Here is a 21,909-nt window from a genome sequence, read left to right on the forward strand (position 1 = left end):
GTGGGTGTAAGCAGGAGGGAGGGAGGAATGAGAGGATACAAGGGATGGGATAACCATTGAGATGTAATATGAATGAATGAATTAAAAAAAAAAAGCCTCACAGGTGTGCCCAGCAACTTGGTCCTTAGATAATGTTAGTTGTAGCTGAGTTGGTAACTAAGAATAGCCATCATACCCCCATTCGTTTTTAAACCCAAATATATATATATATATATATATATATATATATATATATATATGAATTATATGTGAATCTTAAGATTTAAGAACTTGCTTTGTAGACTAGACTGGCTTAAACTCACAGAGATCAGCCTGCATCTGCTTCCCGAATGCTGGGATTAAAGGCATGTTCCACTATACCCACATGCCCTTTATATTAACACAAGACATTTCATTGCACTGCCTTAATGTCTGTTTTTGCCTCTCATCTTGTCATTCTCTCATTCAATATTCAAGCCTGTGTAATTATCAAAGTAGATTTTGAAGTATTTTTCCTTCATGCCCATTAGGCACCTTTCTATAATAATTCCTGTGTTAGTGTTACAGTTCTTGTACACTGTGGCTTTTAAATCTCAAAGGACCTTTGCAGCTGGCTTGAAATTAAATTTTGACTAGAATATTAAAGAAACTGCTTTCTTTCTCTTTGAGACAGGGTCCCACTATGTGTATCTGGCTGTCTTGGAACTCAACTATGTAGACCCATTATAGCCTGAGCTCACAGAGCTCCACCAGGCACTGCCTCTTTTGAGTGGTGGGATTAAGAATGTATGCGCCACTACACTTGCTGAAATTTCTCACTCTCTTTTTGTTGTTGTTGTTGTGGTTTTTGTTTTTTGTTTTTTTGAGACAGAGTTTCTCTGTGTAGTCCTGACTGTCTTGGAATAAATTTCTCTTTTTAATATGAATTAAAGTATACCAAATGGAAAGTCTGTCTGTTTAATAGAAATTAAACTTAGGTCCAATTCCTAGTCTAATTTTGTTACAGATCATGCCTCTTAATTTTATATATAGTAATAATAAACACTTGTTTACTTGTATATTTATGATACAAACAACGCCTTTTAAAAGGAAAGGACAATACTTTTAGCATACAAACTTTTCTTTTGATTTCTATTAACATATTTTTTCTTTGAACAGATGATGAATAAGGTTTTTGGAGGCACTGTGCATAAAAAAAGTGTCAGAGAAGATGGGGTTTTCAGCATTAGTGTGGATAATACATGCTCATTATTCAGGTATTACTTTAAAAATTATATTTATTTAATTTTGTGTCCACATCATATACGTGGGGTGTGTGTGTATGTAAGCTTGTGGGAGTTGTTTCTCATCAGGCCAAACTATTCATGCTGCCAATCCCATGTGTTTGTTTATATATGTGTGTATATTATATATATATATATATATATATATATAAACACAGTATATATATTGTGTTTATGTGTGCATGCCACAGAGCATGTGTGCAGGTCATAGGATATTTGTGGAAGTTGGTTTTCTAGTTCTACCTTGTGGGTCGTAGGGATCAACCACTTCGCTTTCATAATTAAATGCCATTGCTTTTGTTTTTGCACTAGATCTCCACCTTGCCTGCTGGGTATTTTTATTTCTATGAGTTTTTGCGAACAATTAGATAATATATTTTTTAAAGAAAAGATGCAATCAGTATATATAGTTATTTTTAATTAATGTAAGAAGTTTATTTGTTTTTTATCCAACTGCTTTGATTTTAATACCTCTTGCTGTTAAGCTTGCTTTCCTCCCTTCCTCTGTGTGTGTGTGTGTGTGTGTGTGTGTGTGTGTGCATACACATAGAAGCCACAGAGGATGCTGGACACCCCACTCTATACTTTCTGCCTCATTTTTTTGAGCCAAGTTCTCTAACTGAATCTGGAGCTAGGCTGGCAGCCAGGAAGTTCTGTGACCTTATTGTTTTGTTAGCCCACAGGATTGGGACTACAGGCCCATGTGTGGCTACAACTGCCTTTTTACGTGGATACTGGGGATTTTAACTTGGATCCTTATGCTTGTTTTAAGCCACTGAGCTATCTGTACAGCTGTTAGTTCTCAATTTCTATTAGTTGCCCTCTTTTCAGATTTATTGAAAGTCTGAAAATAAATCTATATTTATTTATAATACTGTGTGTGTGTATGTATGTATGTATGTATCTATATTTATTTATAATACTGTGTGTGTGTGTGTATGTATATAAATCTAACTGTTACATTGTTACAAAGCTTTTACCCCTGAATTTTCTTAATCTATCATATAACAAACTTGTATTTCTAAACAAAATGACTGTCTTAGTTAGGGTTACTATTGCTGTGATAAAACAATATGATCAAAGAAACTTGGAGGAGAGGATTTATTTAGCTTTTATTCCCACATCACTGTTCATCATCAAAGGAAGTCAGGACAGGAACTCAAGCAGGGCTTGAACCTAGAGGCAGGAGCTGATGCAGAAGCCATGGAGGGTGGTGTGCACTGGCTTGCTCTTCATGGTTTACTCAGCCTGTTTTCTTATAGAATCCAGGACCACCAACTCAGCGGTAGCAACAACCATAATGGGCTGGGACCTCCCCTACCAATCACTAATTAAGAACATGGCCTATAGGGTTGCCCACAGCCCAGTCTTATGGAGGCTCCCTGCCTTGATTAAGATGATTCCAGCTTGTATCAAGTTGCCATAAAACTAGCTAGTGCGGTGACCTAATCATGGTTCTCACTGAGATATTTGTGTGTAAATTTAAAAATCTTACTTTTTGTATATTTAGGGGCCTCCAGAAGGAAGAAATTGTTTTACTTACACACGGAGACAGTGTAGACAAAGTAGCTGATGGATTCAAAGTTGTAGCACGTTCTGGGAACATCGTGGCAGGTAAAAGTTCTAAATTTGTAGATTTCATTTAAGCAGTTTTACGATTCTGTATTAGATATTCTTAAGTTTTCATTTAAAACGTTTATTTTACTTTATTTATATTTTAAAAATGTTTGTTGTATATGTGGTGAGAGGACTGCTAAAGAACCCTTTCCCCTGTTTGAAACGCACTGATTGAATTTAGATTTTCAGGTTTGGCATCATGTGCCTTTACCACATTGAGTTATCTTGTGGGTCTTTTTTGTTTTTGGTTTTTTGAGACAGCATTTCCCTGTGGAGTCTTGGCTGTTCTGGACTCTGTAGACCACACGGGCCTCAAACTCACAGAGATCCGCCGGCCTCTGCTTCCCTAAGTGTTGAGATTACAGACGTGCGCCAGTGTGCCTGGCTGTGGGTCTTTTCTTATTTTTTTTCATGGCTGCTGTAAATGTGGTAGGATTTAATATTAACTAGGAGAATTATTAAGTAGTTACGTAATGCTTTAAAATACTTAAATTAAAAAGCAATTATTTACCAGGCAGCGATGGCGCACTCCTTTAATTCCAGCACTTGGGAGGCAGAGGCAGATGGATCTCTGTGAGTTTGAAGCCAGCCTGGTCTACAAAGTGAATCCAGGACAGCCATGACTACACAGAGAAACCCTGTCTCGGAAAAAAAAGAAAAATAATTATTTATGTGAATTTATGTGTGCCTTTACATGCCCAAGATGGTAAGAGTGGTGTGTGTTCTCTGAAGCTGGAGCTTCAGACAGTTGTGAGCTGCCCGATGTGGGCGCTGGGAATTGAACTAAGGTTCATGGAGCCATTTCTCCAGCCCCAAACACTTAATTTACTTAATTGAGATAGGCTGGCCCGAAGTGTAACTGGGGCTAGCTTCAAACTCACGGTGATCCTTCTGCCTCAGCTCCCTGAGTGCTGGAATTACAAGTATTCATCTCGATGAGTTTTCAAACATACATCATGGCTGTACTTTTTTTAACTCAGGAAAATTTGAGAGACTTCCCACTGTGTTATATTTCCTTTTTCATTGTTGTTAAAGCTGTTCTTAGAGATCTGAAAAATACCAGACTGGGCCCTCAAGATCTTTAGTCTATGTTGTGTTTTTGTATATCCAGAAGTTATGGGATACAGTGAAGCTCAGTGAATAAATGTGTCTCTGATGACTAAAGCAGTACTGCCCAGCCCTTTATAAAACTATCGTGTCTCTGCACTTTCTAGAGGATGAGGCATTGTTTTCTTGACAATTGCTTTCTTGGTTTTATTCTTGTTTATCCTTAATATTTGTAATATGGATTATCACTCATAGCCCTGCAAATCAGTAAGAAAAATGTGGGCTTATCACTAGAGTTGATTTTGTTTGAGATGCCAAGCTGAACAGTAAGTTAGCAAAGACTCGCCATAGATGAAGTGACCTGCCTCCATGATGCAAAAGACTAAGAGATCAACGTGATTTTATTTAGAAAGATCTTTACTTCATGTGAAAAGACTAACGGTGATAGGAAGGTATAGTATTGATATTCTTTGAAGAAATATTTATGTAGGACTGAGAAACAAAATTGAGCTGTTTTCTATATTAAGTAGACAAGAAAACCGAAGTAATGGTAGGAAAGTGGGAATTTAGTGAAATAGTCTCTGCCCTATTCTACTGCTCACTTTTTTCTGTATACTTTATAAAGATTATATAGTAAGATAGCTTTATTTACCATGAATTTTCTTTCTTTGTGATGAAAAGTTGAATAGAGCATATGTATTTAACATTTATAGAGCAAGATTTTGAGGAGTGGATTGTAAATATTAGTTGTAACTTCAACATAAAACTTTTTGTGACTGTTTTATCCATGTAGGTATAGCCAATGAATCTAAAAAACTATATGGCGTACAGTTCCACCCTGAAGTTGGCCTTACAGAAAACGGGAAAGTAATACTGAAAAATTTCCTGTATGAGGTAGCTGGATGTACTGGGACCTTCACTGTGCAGAACCGAGAACTTGAATGCATTCGAGAGATCAAAGAGAAAGTGGGCACATCAAAAGTATTGGTAAGGAGTTGCTCTCCTGGTTGTCTACAAACTTAGGTTAGGGCGTGGTGGCGCACGCCTTTAATCCCAGCACTTGGGAGGCAGAGGCAGGCGGGTCACTGTGAGTTCGAGGCCAGCCTGGTCTACAAAGCAAGTCCAGGATAGCCAAGGCTTCATAGAGAGACCTTGTCTCTAAAAAATAAAAAACAAAAATAAATAAACAAAATAAATAAATAAATAACTATTGGAATCCAGAATTGGATTGATTAATTAGCCTTGATAACTGACAGGGCACATATATAATTTGCATGTTGCATCAACTCAGAGTCTTTTTTTTAGTTACTATATGTATCTTTATATATTCAGCACTTTAAAGTAATTATACAAGGTGATAGTGTTTGTTTATTCTTTTTTTTTTCTCTCTCTCTCTTCATTTTATTCACAGGTTTTACTTAGTGGTGGTGTAGACTCAACTGTTTGTACAGCTTTGCTAAACCGTGCTTTGAACCAAGACCAAGTCATTGCTGTACACATTGATAATGGCTTTATGAGAAAACGAGAAAGCCAGTCTGTTGAAGAGGCCCTCAAAAAGCTTGGAATTCAGGTCAAAGGTATTAACTAATCCTGGAGAAGTTCATATACACCAGAGGTTATTTCTGTAGACTGTGTGATTTAGTTGAGCTTAGTCTTAAATATGTAGTTTTCCCTATAAACTTAAAGGCTAAAGTTTACTTTATATGTATAGTGCTCTTTGTTTCAAGAAAGATCCAAATATAAAAGTTATTATTTTATTGTTAAACTACAATACTGAAAGTGGTAAGTTACCATATTGCATCTACCATTCTATCCTTTTCTGGTTCCCTCAAAATCTCCCATCTCCCCCTCATTTCACGACATTACTTATTCGAGTATCTAAGCCTTTCTACAAAATACAGGTTGTTGGCAGTCAAGCTCATACAGATACAGTGGATGAGAAGCCTGTGATTAGCCGGGTATGTTTGCTGTGTGTACCTATAATCCTAGGTACTTAGGAGCCTGAGGCAGGAGAATTGTTTGATACCAGGAGCTTGGAATTAGCTTAGGCATTATAGCTAGACTTTCAAAAGTAAGGCAAGCCATGTAGGTATCTCAGTTGTCAAAGTGCTTTACATGGGCTCACGAAGACCTGGGTTATCTGTAGGACCCATATAAAAAGCCAGACCTGTCTGTATGCTTGTAATTCCCCAAACCGGGAAGTTACTGATGGCAAATCCCTGGGGCCTGCTGGCCAGCTGATAGTGCAGAACTATACTTAGTGAGAGACACTTTAAAAAAAAAAACTGGTGGAACATGATAGAGGAAGACACATAATGTCTGTCGTGTGCAAATGAGTGTTTGACTACACACACAATTTTAAAGAAAGAGATCTTCAGTTACTATTACTTTAAAGGATAGGGATGATTGCTAATAAACTTAATTTTTTAGTGACATTTACGTTTATGGGTACTGTTATTCTCTAAAAGGTATAACTTATGGCTACAGTGAAAGGGTATAAAAGATTAAAAGTGCAGTTGGGCACAGTTATATTAGCGGTGTAATTAGACTTAATGCTAACAGGCTGAGTATAAGCACTTGCCCTCTGAAGAATGACTAAGAGCAAAAACACAAACAAGTACAGTGATACAAGGAGAAGGAGAGTAAGCCCGCAGTTCAAAGGACACTAGAGGGTAAAGCGCAGGTGTCTGAGAAGAAACTTCTCTGATGCTTTCACTACTTAGACCTCCAAACGCCCAGCAGGGACTTAGCAGTGTCTTCACGTGTCCATATAGTTTTTGAATTTACAAATTATATATATTTTAAATGCAATTGTAGGTTGATAGCTTTAATTTTCTATTTTCCAGTCTACTTGTCAATTACTTGGGGTTTACTGTGAACATTTGAGGTCAGGCTAAGGAAAAGTTGGCCTGGAGATACCTTTAGTTTTAGGTTACTAGTGTTTGTAATAACCATTGTGGTGTAGTTTCATTCTTGTTAGCCACCTCACTTTTAAAGATATCTTATTATTCTGTTTCCTAAGGGAACGTTCAGATTAGAGAAAATTCAGTGGCACAAAAACAGATCAGTTCAAAGGCAGAGTGCAAAGTCTTGGGGCTAAAGTGGGAAGGAAGCCAGTAAGAAGCAAGCTGAGCTCGACTGCAGATTTCTGGGGGAGGCTCAGGGACTGGGAACGTTGGATTTCAGGAGAATTGGGTCTCTGGATGTGCCTAAGGCAGGACCTATTTGAAAACATGGGATGCAGATCCTTAATACAGAGCAAGCTGCTTCTGTCCTCACCCCGAGAACACTGATGATTTGCTAAGAGGCCTTGGACTTGCAACACTGGCACTGGCTATAGTTGAGGTTAGGGTAGTACTCTACAATAGGAACACAACTAAGCAACGTTAAGTGGTAACTCCTTCCTTCCATCCCTGGCACGAATGTTGATAGGGGTAACTGCCCAGGGTAAGAGAAGGCCCTACAGGTCTTTGCTGGACGCTGATTGGAGCAGCCTGCTACTTCACCTGGCGCTGAAGCCTACCATTAGCTGCTATGCTCTGCTACCAAGCAGTCGTCATGGTGCTTCTACTCCTTACCCACCTCTCATTCTTGACAGTGCTGGGAATCAAACCCAGGGCCTTCTAGGCAAACCTTTGCCACTGAACTAGCATAATTTCTTGCTCTTAGGTAATAATAAATTACCCAGGGAATTGTAAATGTATAAATACAGGTTTTTGATGACACTGGTCAGTATGGTGTTCTGAGAACACTGGTTTCTGTGGAGGAGCCATCTGTTGGCTTGTTCTGGTGGAGCACTGAACAGAGGGAAATGAACCAGCACCATTAGCAGTGTGGTGACTTCATATGTAAACGCTACAGAGTTCTCTGAATCAGTTCCTAGATTTGAACTCTTACTGCTGGCTTATTGGTGTGGTTTTGAACATATGGGTATTATAGTCCAAGAGTAGCTGCACAACCCACTCAGGTACTGATTTCACTCAGATGTGCATGGCTTATTGAACACTTGTTCCAGGCTGATAGTGATCAGGGCCACAGAAAGGACTTGGGAACCTAACTGACGCTAGTCTGCTCTTACAGCAGGTAAAACCAAGTGTAGAAGGCAAGGGAAGGGAATTGTTATATTTTGGCCAACTAGGCAAAGTATCAGCTAACCTTTAAGCTGATTGGTCCTAAGTGAGGTAAGTGAGGCAGTGGTTAGGATCTTTTAGAGTGCAACCAGAGTGTAGCCAAGTGTGTAGGTAACAGAATATGTATAAGGTTAACTTGATCTTCTGGAAGGGTCTTCCAGTGTCAGTTATGAATAACTTTCTAGGAAGCAGAGCTAAAATAATTGTACTTATTTTTACCTTATAAATAAAAAATGAAGATTGAATACAAAATGGCTTCAGCTCTGTTACAAAGAACAGGCCCTAAAAATGGGAAAATGGAAGGAACATCAAAGGATGGGTACATCTTGGTTTTCTTTCTATGCTTTGACGTATTTATGATTTAAAGAAATATCAGTAGTTTAAAGTATTTCTCCCATATTTTCCAGTGATAAATGCTGCTCATTCCTTTTACAATGGAACAACTACTCTACCAATCTCAGATGAAGACAGAACCCCACGAAAAAGAATTAGCAAAACATTAAATATGACTACAAGCCCCGAGGAGAAAAGAAAAATTATTGGTGATACTTTTGTTAAGGTGCTTTTCTTTTGATTTGTGTAGTGTGTACTATTTTATGTGAATTTTAGTGTGTTTTTAGTGTGAGAGTGTGTGTGTCCGTGTCCTAGTGATAGGTAGAAACTGTTTTGGTTCAAAAAGCATGCATGTTGCCACGCTGCTGTTTGAACATTTAGGAATGGACCTTTTAGCTGGTGTACTTCTGTTGGGTTTACAAGTGTCAGGATTTCAGGGAGTTTTGAATCACATGAAATTTACTTGTTTTCAGAAATTTATTTTTGGTAGTTTGATGGATCTCTTTTCAGGTGGTACTGCAGAAATACTTTATTTTTGTTGCAACTTTGTTGAAAGATTCATTTCTTAGAAGACTGTTCTGCTCTTGTGGTAACAGATTGCCAATGAAGTCATTGGAGAAATGAGTTTGAAGCCAGAGGAGGTTTTCCTTGCCCAAGGCACTCTACGGCCTGATCTAATCGAAAGTGCATCCTTTATTGCCAGTGGCAAAGCTGAACTCATCAAAACCCATCACAACGACACGGAACTTATCAGAAAGTTGAGGGAAGAGGTAAAGACGTATGAGAACTTTTCCATAAAGTATATACATGGAGCATTTCCCCTCCCCCATCTTGTTTCCTTCCCAGTACTTTCAAGGTTGACTAACCATCACCACAAATTCACTGTAGAGCATTTATATTACCCTCAAAAGTACATGCTGTGCTCATTAGCAGTTAGTTATTCTTCATTCAAATTGTGCCTTACCCCATCTCCTTTCAACCCTAGACAACCACTATACATTATTATTTTTTATTTATTTTTGGAGACATGGTTTCTGTATGTACTCCTGGCTGGGTGGGAACTTGTATAAATCAGGCTGGCCTCCAACTCCCAAAGATCTGCCTACCTCTGCCTCCCACATGCTGGGATTAAGGCCCTTTAAGCCACTTGGTCTGCTTCTGTAGTTTTGCTTGTTTGGGACACCTTGGGTGACTTTCATACAGTACCTGGCATTTTATTTTTATGCTTTGTTTCTATTTATTTTATTTTATTGCTTGTTTGTTTTGTGGAATCTCTGTGCTGTGTTCCATAGATAGCAGTTGCACCATTTTATAATTTCTTTTTATTTTATATGCATTTGTATTTTGACTACATGTATGTCTATCTGAGGGTATCAGACTGTGGACTTACAGACAGTTATGAGCTGCCATGCGGGTGCTGGGAATGTAAGCTCATTTCCTCTGGAAGAGTAGTCAGTGCTCTTAACTGCTGAGCTGTCTCCTCAGCACTCCACCCCATCCCTGTGCACCTTTTACTCTTGTTGTTTTTTTGTTTTCGTTTTTTGTTTTTCGAGACAGGGTTTCTCTGTGTAGCCTTGGCTGTCCTGGACACACTTTGTAGGCCAGGCTGGCCTCGAACTCACAGTGATCCGCCTGCCTCCCTCTCCCGAGTGCTAGGATTAAAGGCGTGCTAAAGTACCTCAGGAGTTCCAGTTCTTGTACATCCTGGTCATCATTTGCTATTTTGTTTTTGTCTATTTTGCTATTTTGTATTTGTATTTTTGTATTTGCCATCTTAATAGGTGTGCCACCGTTCCTTGAGAAGTGGTGTCACTTATTCTTTTTCTCCATATGTTTCTTTCAATTGCTGTCCTCTTACCTTCCCAGCACTGTGCTTGCTGATGTGTGCTGCCCCACGAAGCTCATTGTGATTTTGAATTTCATTTCCCTATAGGAATATCTAGAATCTTTTCAAATGCTTATTGATCATTGTGTGTATCTTGGAGAAATGTCTGTTCATCTGCTTTGCTCGTATACTTAGTTTTAATTTAATATGAATTAGAATTATTTTTAGTGGGGCTGGAGAAATGGCTCAGTAAATCAAGAACTTGACTGCTTTCACAGGAGTAGAGCTCAGTTCCCAGCACCATAGAGTAGCTCACAGTCCTCTGTAACTCCAGTTCCCGGGGTCTGATGGCCATGCAAGTAGTGCATGTACATACATGCAGACAAAATACTTACAGACATAAAATATTTGACACCATTTAGAAAAGCTTTTGTGGCTGTTGTTTTTTAGACAGGGTCTCTCTGTAGACCAGGCTAGCCTAGAACTCACAGAGGTCTGCCTGCTTCTGCCTCCCAAGTGCTAGGATTAAAGGTGTGCACCACCATACCTAGCTCATTTGGAAAAATTAGCACTAACATTATTTTTTCCCATTGTCTTCCTGGTGTCCTGTGAGAAATAAATGAGACTTGCTGCATGGGTTTGTTTACCCAGACTTTTTTTTTTTAAGGTTATCTTTATTTTATGTGTTTGGGTGTTTTGTCTGTATGTACCTTCTGTGCATCACATGCCTGGTGTCAGCAGAGGTTAGAAAGAGGGTAGTAGATCCTTTGGAACTGTCTTAATGGGCGACTGCATGGATACTGGGAGTTAAATCTTAGTCCTCTAGAGGAGAGCAGTCAGGGCTCTTAACCAGTGAGCCATCTTTCTAGCACCCAACTTTGTTTTTACTTCCAAGATTTCTAAGGATCATACTTAAAATGTGTTTAAAAAAAGAATTTGAATGCCAGTGAATATTCATCTAATTCTAAGCCTCATAGGAGAAAATACTTTAAATGATAAAGTCTAGACTTTTTAATTGATCCCTCTTTTTCTTGTAGGGAAAAGTAATAGAACCTCTGAAAGAGTTTCATAAAGATGAAGTGAGGATTTTAGGAAGAGAGCTTGACCTGCCAGAAGAACTGGTTTCCAGGCATCCTTTTCCAGGTAAAAACGCACTTGGGTTTTGTCTGTAGACATTGATGTGGGTTCAGTTCAGACCATTCTGAATCATTTGTGTCTTTAGGAAACACATGACATGATGGAAGGATGAGGGTGACAGGGAACAACTTCTTTGACATGCCTGCTTTATTTGTGCCGTTACAAGACTCATTCCTTTTGTGTTTGGATTTAGATACTATATGATTCCCGGGAATCTGGCATATAATGTTGATGCCAGACGAAGAGATGGAGCGGAAAGACACTTTAATAGCAGCATGTCTGCACCATTCTTAGTTGTAGATCCAGGTGTTTTATACCATAACTACTGTGTGTGTGTGTGTGTGTGTATCATGTATTCCATGGAAAGAAGCGAGAATTAAAACTTTGTTCCCCACTTCCTTTTTTAAAGATAGGGTCTTTTAAAATTGATTCTATTAAAAAGTAGATTCCCCTCACCCTCCCCTCCAGACTGCCTTTGGATGCCCTAGGTCCAGATGGTCCTCCTACCTCAGCCTCTCATGTAGCCACTGCCAACTCCTCTAAGTTTCTTATACAGCGTTGTCTATATGAATGGAAGAACCACTTTGTTCATTTATAAAGCAATCTTTGCACTGTGTTTGTTCTATATAATTAATTCATGGATATCAACAGCTTTAAGGAGTCATTTGCTGGAACAAAATATTTAAAGATAGTACTTAGACAATTCATCTGTTTTATTCTGAGATGGTTTAAAGCACAAACCTGCTTTAGTTCTCTAAAATAGGTTGGAAGAATGGTCTAATTAATTAAAAACATAATAATACCCCAGTATGGGGGTGTGTTCCTTCAGTCCTAGCAGAGGTAGGCAGATCTCTATGAGGTAAAGGCTAACCTGGTCTTCATAACAATATCTAGGATAATGAGAGCCATGTAGTAAGCCCTGCCACAAACAAACAAAACAAAACAGGCTAACATTTGGGAAGCACTATATGGTGTGACACACATTGCTACATGTTCTAAATCCTCACAGACACACGGAAATAGTAACCTGGGTTTATTGTGTTTTGTAGGTGAGAAAACTTACGGGTCATGGAAGTTTTCCAAAAGCTGACAGAAAACACTTTATTAGAGCTTTTACCCTTAACTGCCACAATGCCTTCTTAAGTAGTGTTAGAAATAATTAGTATTTGATATAAAAAAAAAAATCTAGTAATTCAAGATATCGATTCCCTTCCCTAAGTATACGCCAGCAAAGGATGGTACATATTGTCCCTGTGCCTTTGGTCATTATTTTAGCTAGGGTTATGTGATATTATTTCTATCAGGTCAAATTTCCTTAGCAAAAAAACATTTTAGCTGTTTTAAAAATAAATTTTGGAAGCTATGCATGGCATGGTGGCACACACCTTTAATCCCAGAATGCGGGAGGCAGAAGCAGGCCGACTTTTGAGTTCAAGGCAGCCTGATCTACAGAGTGATTCTGCAACAGTTAGGGCTCTGTTACATAAAGAAGCCCTATTTAAAAAAACACCCTGGATGTTTATTCTAAAACCAGTAATGAGACTGAAAACAACTAGTGGAATATGCCTTTGATTTTACTTCTAGACATCTCAAGGAAATTTTTTTACGTTGCAGTAAAGCAACAGTTTGTGCATGCCTTTTATTTATTTAAATTTTTTCAGTCTTTTTGTTGTTGGCATGTGTTTTTGCCTGCATATGTGTGTGTATGGATGCCCAGACACCCACACGCCATGCATGTGCCAAATGCCTAAAGAAGTCAGAAGAGGGCGTGAGAGCTCCTGGTTGTGTGGGGTGGGGAATTGAAACCCTGTGCAGTCTGCCCCTGCCACTCTTTCAGTTTTAAATTTTAAGCAACCTTTGAGTTAAGGTGGTGCATTATTTTGCTTACATTTGTATATGATGGAAAATTCCCTTAATAAAGAGATGTTAAGGAAATTGGCACATATGATTGATGTAAATATTTCCTGGGAAATTTTTGTGAGAATACATATAGAGGTTAATAAATTTGGGTGGGAAATTAAAATGAAATACCTTGTGTTCATTTGTTTGCTTTAGTTTGGAATTGGACCCTAGGGCCTTGTACATACTAAACATTGATTCTATCAAAGAATTACAGTCTCAGCCTTGAAATTCAAAGTGCTAGGAGTCAGTGATAGACTACTTGTTAGCATGCATGATGCTCTGGGTTTGAATCCTAATACTAACATAAAAAGAAAAAAACAAAACCCTATGTGATGGCAGTTAGATTCTAATTTTTTAAGGGTTTTTTGTTTTAGAGATAGTATCAGTTTTCTACTAAAATTGTAGTTATAAATTTTATGTTCAATATTGTTATTTTTTAGGTCCTGGCCTGGCCATCAGAGTAATATGTGCTGAAGAACCTTATATTTGTAAAGACTTTCCTGAAACCAACAATATTTTGAAAATAGTAGCTGATTTTTCTGCAAGTGTTAAGAAGGTAATAATAATTTGATGTATTTGGTCAGTGCAAAGAACAAAATAGATTGCTGTTGCATTCTTGTTTTAAAATGAATTTATTTATTTGTTGTTTGATAATTCAAAACAATAGCTAGTTTGCAGTGAGAAAGTAGAAATCACAGCACAGAGACTACTAGGTAGATTTGTCTGTCTAACCCAACAGGACTGCATATCTATCTATCTATCTATCTATCTATCTATCTATCTATCTATCTATCTATATCTCCTGTCCTTAAAATTTCCAGATAAGCTATGTAAGATGCTCTTTCATAGTTATTTCAAGCAAAAGGGTCTATTCAAGAACTCTGTGCTCACCCAAAAGCAGCATTCCATTACTTGTCCTTGAGCATAGCTGTCTGAGTATGAGAACCCCAGGCCATGAAGGTCTGCAGTTAGATCAGAGGTCTTCCTACTTAGCAGCAGTGTAGCTACAAATTGAGATTAGGTATCAGTCTCCCAGTGCTTCAGATGTGGGCTGTAAACTTATAACTATGTTTTTGAAAATAGCTAATAAGTTTCATTTGAGGAGGACCTGGATTGGTGCTGCTTCCAAGAAGTCAGACAAGTGCCAAGATAAGGTCTCTGTGGAGTAGTCCTCACTCTGTTCCTATAGAATTCCACAAGTGTAAGAGTTTACAAACACAGCCATCAGGTTCAGTAAGGTGTAACTAACTACCAGAATGTCCTCACAGACCCTTGATACTGGAGTTTGCAAACAATATATATGAGAATGCGACACAAGAGAAGCTATTAACAGTATTGTTTTATAAGACTTAAAAAGTGAGATAGTTAAGTTCTATAAATGAAAGGAACTGAAATCAGGAAGTGAGAATGCAAGCCTAGATACTAAGAAATTTCCATAAATAAAACAAATGATCAGAAAGGATTAAGGATAGAAGTTGTTAAGCTGGAATGGGAAGTTCAGCTCTAAGTATGTCCAGAGGGTCCCAGTGGACAAGAGGATGTTTTTCAAATTGGTGGAAGATAGTAGCTTTGATTGAGCAAAATGACACATACCACACGAGGTAAGTGAAAGAAACTGATCACTGGTAGGGAGTTAGTTGTTCATGAAATCAGAGACTGCAACAAAAGCAGCAGACATAGGAGAAAAACACATACCTGCAGTGGGAGTGGTGTGTCTGATTCTTCCCTGCTTGGGGGACCCTTTCCCCGCTTCTTTGGTTGCCTTTTCCAGCTGTGATGTGAGGGTGTGTGCCCAGTCTTACTGTGGTCTGTCATGTTCTCTTTAGTTAACATCCCTGGGAGGCCTGCTCTTTTCTGAAAGGAAATGGAGGAGGAGTGGAGATGGGAGTGGGGCTCTGCTGGGAAGAGTGGAGGGATGGAGGGAGAGGAAACTGAAGTTAAGATGTATTGTAGAGAGAAGAATTAAAAAGAAAATAAAACAAAAACCCCAAGGCGCTCAAGTGCCTAGAGAGATGACTGGTGCACTCCAAGCCCATCTTAAGAACCAGAGCAAATATGCAAATAAAGTCATTTCTAGATAAGAGCATTTACTGCCATAGCCCTTGGCTTGTGGAATTTAAGGCACTGTGTTTTTCACAATGTTGTGAAGTAAACCAAGGGTCATTTTTTTGTTCTTTTCAATTATTTTTTAAAAGAGAAACTTCATTAGAAAAACTTGCAAACGATGAGCAGCACCCACTGAAAGTAACCAGACCCACTATCTGTGTACTTCTGTATAATTAGAATAGCCATTCTAAGGTGTGAAGCTACACATTGGATTTTACACTTCACTATTGAACATACTTCAATCCACTCATCCAACACCAAAAATGAAGTCCACGGCACCTAGGAAAACAGCTTTGTATTTCTTTCATTACTTGTGTCTACTACCTACGTTCAGTTCTTCCTCATCCTGTAAGATTTAGTCTCTTCTGTTGCAAAGAGAACAGGAAAGGCTGAATATAATTAGGAATTGTTTTTTGAGAAAGGGTAATGACCCTCTAACTTACTTTCCGTAATGCTAGGACTCCAGATGTGTGCCACAGCTGGCTCTAAAGGAGCCTTTGAAGTATATACTTGCCCATCTCTAGACTCGCTGACCTTGTTGTCTGCCATGTGCAGCTGTGGTTGAGAAACACTTTTAGGAATAGCAGTTAGATAGGAGATCTTTTATCTACACAAGCAATTGGTAAGAGAATAAGATTACAAATAAGGAAAACAATACAAACAGACTACATAAAATAATTAAACACTAACAAACTATAATGCTGTATTGCCAAATGGACAGAAAGGTTGATTCTTTTTAAGTATTTATGTTAACACTTAAAGGGAACTATATGAGTAGAAATGAAGGATTTAACTTTGTAAACCAATAAAAGAGAAATAAATGAGTTTTCAGAATCACCAGTTCAAAAGAGAGCAAAAGGGGGAAAGCACAAAATGGGCAAAATTAGGTGACAAGAAAGTAAATATCTCAATGTATATACATTTAATTTGTATTTCTTGTTGCAGGACTGAATTTCTCGTAGTATGTAGCACATTCTACATTGTCTGCTGTTAAAAACTAATAGGCACAGCTATGTAAGATTATGGAGGCCTTATTTCTTGCAACATTAAAAACAAAATGTCTGTTTGGTTTCTCAGCCTCATACACTGTTACAAAGAGTCAAAGCCTGCACGACAGAGGAGGACCAGGAGAAGCTCATGCAGATTACAAGTCTGCATTCACTAAATGCTTTCTTGCTGCCAATCAAGACTGTGGGTGTGCAGGTGAGTTATGTGAGCTCACTCACTGGGATATAACTAGGATATAGCTGCTACTTGTTCTCACAAAGTTTGAAATTGCAATTACCTTAGAAAATTAAATGAGAAATTACACTCAAAGTTTAGAAAGGTAAAACCATACATCGTTATGGAGTGAATCAGCATGTAAGAACTGAATGCTTAGGCAATTGGTGGGGAACATGGTGGCAGGCATGATGCTGGAGCAGTAATGATCCACATCCAGGAGGCAGAGACAGTCTGAAAACCCATCATGGACCTTTGAAACGTACATGCACGCCTCTGGTGACACACCTCCTCTAACAAGGCCGCAGCCCTAATCCTTTCCAAATAGTCCCTACACTTAGGAAGAGAGCATTCAGATATATGAGTGGGTTGGAGTCTTCTCATTTAAACCACCATGCCATATATAAGCTTTATTTAGTTGGGGCATATTCCTTCTTTTCCTAGTCTCTTCAGACTTTTATCATGAAAAGATTCTTGGTTACAGTTACGACTTTCTGTGTCAGTTTGAGGTAATTTCTGTCCTTGAGTCTATTTTATGTTCTTAGGTTTTTCCTCTTGATCTTGGGTCTAAGAGTTCCTGAACACTGTCATACACACACACACACACTCTCTCTCTCTCTCTCTCTCTCTCTCTCTCTCTCCCCCTCTCCCTCTCCTTCTCCCCTCACCCGTTTATCTGGCTTCTTCCTCTGTGTTGAATCCTAGATGGAATTCATCAGCTTGTTTGTATCCTCTTTGATGACTTCGGTCATGTTTGTTGATTTTTGAAGGCTTCATCTGGCGCTTCAGCTTTTCCAATACCTGTGTGTTTAGCAAGTGAGGAGTCTGGATCTTTTTAGAGGATACTTTTTACCTTTTCATATTTCATGCCTCTTTGCTTATCTCTTTTGTTTTTGTTTTTGATTTTTTTTCCCCTCGAGAGTGTGTTTCTCTGTGTAATAGCCTTGGCTGTTCTGGAACTCTTTGTAGGCCAGGCTGGCCTCAAACACACAAAGCTCTGCCTGCCTCTGCCTCCCATGTGTTGAGATTAAAGGCCTGTACCACAACGCCCAGCTTATGTTCATCTCTTACCGAACAGCCTACTTTGTTCTTCTGTATGCAGGGACTCATATATTCTAGGCTGGCCTCAGACTTTATCTGTAATGGAGGCTGTACTTGAACCTACAGTCTCAAGCCTCTACCTCTACTTTGCAAATGCTAGGATTACAAGGAAGTGCCAGCATACTTGACTGAGCAGCCTATTCTTCAGGGCTCTGGCAGTGGTTAGAGAACAAAACAAATTGCTCTCTGAGCATCAACATCAAATGAAACGGTATATAGAAGTACATTTAAAATTGAGTTAAGCCTGTTAATGTATCACCAATGATGATAAAACAAAACAAAAAAGGCAAAACTCTTGCATAGTATGCTATGAAATTAAAAAGCTAAAGGGAAAATAGTGGATGAAATAAAAAGAGGAGGCAATGGAAGGGGAAAACATAAGAAGTAAGATTAAGTAAAAAATAAAGAATAAGAAATAGAGAAGAGTGTTGTGAAGGGGACAAGAACAAGAGATTACTTTAAAAACCAGCAAAGAAAAACCAAAAATATATTTCCTAATAGTGAGGGAAAAAAATGCATTACCAATTATTTATAACTAGGAGGAGAATTAAAAAACTGAAAACAAATAGAACAAGCCTACTGCAACGAAAAAACAAGTCCCAAACCCCAGTGTAACACAGTCAGAATAACTACTATAAAACATGGGCGGATATAGAAGAGCAGCTTTTCTTTCATGGGACCTCTTAGGTGGCTGGCTGAGGCATGATGAAGCGGAACACCTCATGCCCCTCCACCAACTGTCAGAAACTCACTGAAGTGGACGATGAACCCATATTTTCCACGTTCTGTGAGAAGCTTATGGCCACACAAGCAGTTGCCGATGTTCTAGGTGTGTAATAGAATGGTTCTGTGGTCCATATCTTCAATGGGAAGGACAAACAGGCTTTTCCACGAAGCAGGGTGTTTTGACCCATGGCGGAGTGCGCCTGCTGTTGAGTAAGGGGCATTCTTGTTACAGGCCTAGGAGAGCTGGAGAGTGCGAGCAAGTCTGTCCCTGGATGTGCTGTGAATGCCTATCTCAGCATTCTCAACCTGATTATTGTAAAAAGGAAAGGCTATTCCTGGACTGACTGGCACTACTGGGCCTCATTGGTTGGGACCTAAAAGAGCTAGCAGAATCAGAAAACTTTTTAATCTGTCTAAACAAGATGATGTCTACCATTATGTTATCAGAAAGCCCTTAAACAGAGAAGATAAGAAAGAAGCTCAGGACCATAGCACTCAAGACTCAGCATCTGTTGCTCTGCGTGTCCTGCTACTCAAACACCGACATACTGCTCTAAAGAAACAATGTACTAAGAAAAACAAGGATGAGGCTACAGAATATGCTAAGTTTTGTCCAGGAGAATGAAGGAAGCTAAAACAAAAACTGCTAAAATGTAGTAAAAGGAAAAAGGGACACACCAGGCAAATTTAAAAATAGAAGGAGAGAAAGAGGAAAGAAGAATATTAGGATGTGTCAATGACAAAAAACATTTGCTGCTCTTCCAGAGGACCAGAGAAGATCCTACCTCAGGCTATTCAAAACACCCTATAATTCCAGGGCATCTGCTGGCCTCTGGATGCTACCCCACCCCCCTCCATTTAAGTAAGGATCATCCATGTTGAATTGGACCAGCCTTTTTTTCCTGAGTCCTGCAGCTTGCAGAAGGGCAGTTGTGCATACCAGATGGAGCACTGCTGAGGCATGTGCCTTTGCCTCTTGTTCTCACGCAGGTGTGATAGGCAAATGTGCAGTGCTTGCCACCGCCGCTGCCCTTCAGGGGCTTCCTTTTGTCATTACCAGCTGAGCATCACAGCCTGGTCTGGGTGGCTTCCCACCCCTCTTAGACTCCTGATTGTACGCCCTGGGGTGTTTTTTGTTGTTTGGGGGTTATCTCTCAAGCGCAGATTGTTGGCTTTGTTTATTAACAATTAAACTTTATTATATAACCCAACTAGTATATATAAGAAGGAAAAAAAGGTTAAAGGGACAGAAGAGTAAACCTCCTGGAATCCGTCGGCAGGACGGGTCATTAGGTGTCTCTGTTCCACGAGCTGGTCCGGTCCCTTCCTCTCTCTCTGCGCTCTCTCTTCGCCTTCCCTCAACCTCTTGTTTTTTTTCTCACCACCTTCTTAGTCACATGTAAAGGGCGGTCTCCTTCTCCCTTCGAGGGTCAATTAGGAAAACAATAGCCACGGTGGGGTTCCCAGGTAGGCTTCTTGAATTCTAAGCCCAGGAAGGCTCCAAACAGTCTCTCACAAGGTATTCATGGTGTGCCCCAAGGGTAAAGCCCGCCAAGACTGCTTTTACCTGCGAAAAAGCTTAATCTTTCCCACACCGATCTGTGCTGTTGAGGAGTACTGCCTTCCTGCCACCACACCCAACACTGCAGTGTTTTGATACACATATACATTGTATGATAGTTAAGTCTGCTCTGGAAATATTTTTTATTGCTATATATTCAAACTGTTCAACTTTAACTTTGTAACTTTCTATTCTTGATCAATCCTTCTTGCACCTCCCCCATCCCTTTTTTCTCAACTTCCATAAGATTAACTTTTTAATATTCCGTGAATGTGATTTTGTGGTACTTATCTTTAGGTGCTTACTTCACTCAATGTAACGATCTCAAGTTCTAGCCTTATTGTAACAAAGGAAAGCATTTCATTTTTAAAGTACTTTTCAGTGAATAGCATTTTATCATGTGTATATAGTCATTTTGTTAATCAGCTCAATTGTTTCCATTCATTTATTTGTAAGTTTGTATTTTAAGTTTATTTATAAACAAAAGACCTTTTTATTCAAACAATAAATATAGATAGTAGATCTTGCCTGTCAGACTAAATGTGCTGGTTCAGCACATTTGGGCAGCCATTGGAATGACATCCAAGTGGAATACTGGCATGTTTCATATAAATTCTTAAACTGTCCATGATGGTTCTTTTATTCCTGAATTGATCCAGGTGGAATTTAATAAGAGGTGTTTGAACTTGGGGCTTACTTTTGTCACTAGAATATACTTTTCAGATATATTTTAAAAAGCAAAACCCAAAAACCAACAACAAAAACCAAATTACTACTAATAGTGTCACTGTAGAAAATATTTCCTGCTGGGCGTTGTGGTGCACACCTTTAAACCCAGCACTCGAGGCAGAGGTAGGCTGATCGCTGTGAGTGCAGCCTGGTCTACAAAGTGAGTCTAGGACAGCCCCCCCTCCCCCCCAAAATAAAATATATATATATATATGTATGTATGTATGTATGTTTCCTAACTCATCTTTTCACGTAACTGTTAAAAGTTGATTACATTTATTTTTACAGGGTGACTGTCGCTCTTACAGTTATGTGTGTGGAATCTCCAGTAAAGATGAACCTGACTGGGAATCTCTTATTTTCCTTGCCAGACTGATACCTCGCATGTGTCATAACATCAACAGGTATATTCTGCAGGTGGCAGAGGAGATGAGAGTGTGTGGATCAAGTGTAATGGGAGGATATGTGCTTTAAAGTCTTTGGTTAATGAAAGATTAAAAAATCTTAATTGTACATGTAAGAAAGAGACAGTAGATGCAGGTGAATAAGTCTGTAGTCAGTCGTGTGCTTTGACTGACTTGCCCTTTTCATGCGCGTTGGTTATGGTTAGGGGAATACCTAATATCCTATAATTTGATCCTTTATCGCAATGTAATTCCTTTGTTTATTTAAGAAAAATATTTAAAGGAAAAAATTTGAGGGGGCTAGCTCAATAGCTCAGCAGAAAAAGGTACTTGCCACTAAACCTAATGACCTGGGTGTGGTCCCTGGAACCTTCTGGGCAAAAGGAGAGAAGGAACGTTGACAGGTTACCCTCTAACCTGTGATGTGGCACATATGCACCCCCCAAAAGTCAAAGACAGCTGTGCTGGCTCGTTTTATATCAACTTGGCACAACTAGACTGTAGGCAAGCCTATAGTGCAGTTTTAAAGTTAATGATTGATATGGGATTGCCCCGTCCATTGAGGGCAGGGCCACCTCTGGGCTGATGGTCCTGGGTGCTCTAGGAAAGCTGACTGAGCAAGCCGCGAGAGCAAGCTGGGAAGTAGCATATGGTCTCTGCATCACTGACGACGGACTTCAGGCCTTTTCTCTGCTTAAGTTCCTGCCTTGAGTTCCTTTGATGATAGACTGTTGCCTGGAAGTATAAGAAATAAACCCTTTCCTCCCCAAGTTGCCATTAGTCATGGTGTTTTATCACAGCAGTAGAC

At 39.1% G+C, this 21,909-nt stretch overlaps 1 protein-coding gene and 1 pseudogene across 2 annotated transcripts in view; both read left to right on the plus strand.

The window, feature by feature from the left end:
* GMPS (guanine monophosphate synthase) overlaps positions 1 to 21,909 on the plus strand; it is a 37,468-nt gene that overhangs the window by 12,512 nt on the left and 3,047 nt on the right. Inside the window, exons 4-13 of the mRNA XM_084768648.1 lie at positions 1,138 to 1,235; positions 2,773 to 2,876; positions 4,720 to 4,913; positions 5,338 to 5,503; positions 8,464 to 8,615; positions 8,986 to 9,159; positions 11,252 to 11,357; positions 13,694 to 13,809; positions 16,437 to 16,562; positions 20,986 to 21,101. Of these exons, the coding sequence (XP_084624774.1) occupies positions 1,138 to 1,235; positions 2,773 to 2,876; positions 4,720 to 4,913; positions 5,338 to 5,503; positions 8,464 to 8,615; positions 8,986 to 9,159; positions 11,252 to 11,357; positions 13,694 to 13,809; positions 16,437 to 16,562; positions 20,986 to 21,101 (1,352 nt within the window). The remainder of the gene's footprint in view (positions 1 to 1,137; positions 1,236 to 2,772; positions 2,877 to 4,719; positions 4,914 to 5,337; positions 5,504 to 8,463; positions 8,616 to 8,985; positions 9,160 to 11,251; positions 11,358 to 13,693; positions 13,810 to 16,436; positions 16,563 to 20,985; positions 21,102 to 21,909) is intronic.
* On the plus strand, positions 18,445 to 19,274 carry LOC311590197 (small ribosomal subunit protein eS6-like; annotated as a pseudogene). Its single transcript has 2 exons — positions 18,445 to 18,468; positions 18,522 to 19,274. The product of its transcript is annotated as a small ribosomal subunit protein eS6-like (transcript).

The sequence above is a fragment of the Acomys minous genome (assembly GCF_964271855.1).
Source record: "Acomys minous genome assembly, chromosome: 19".
In the NCBI taxonomy this organism is placed as follows: Eukaryota; Metazoa; Chordata; class Mammalia; order Rodentia; family Muridae; genus Acomys; species Acomys minous.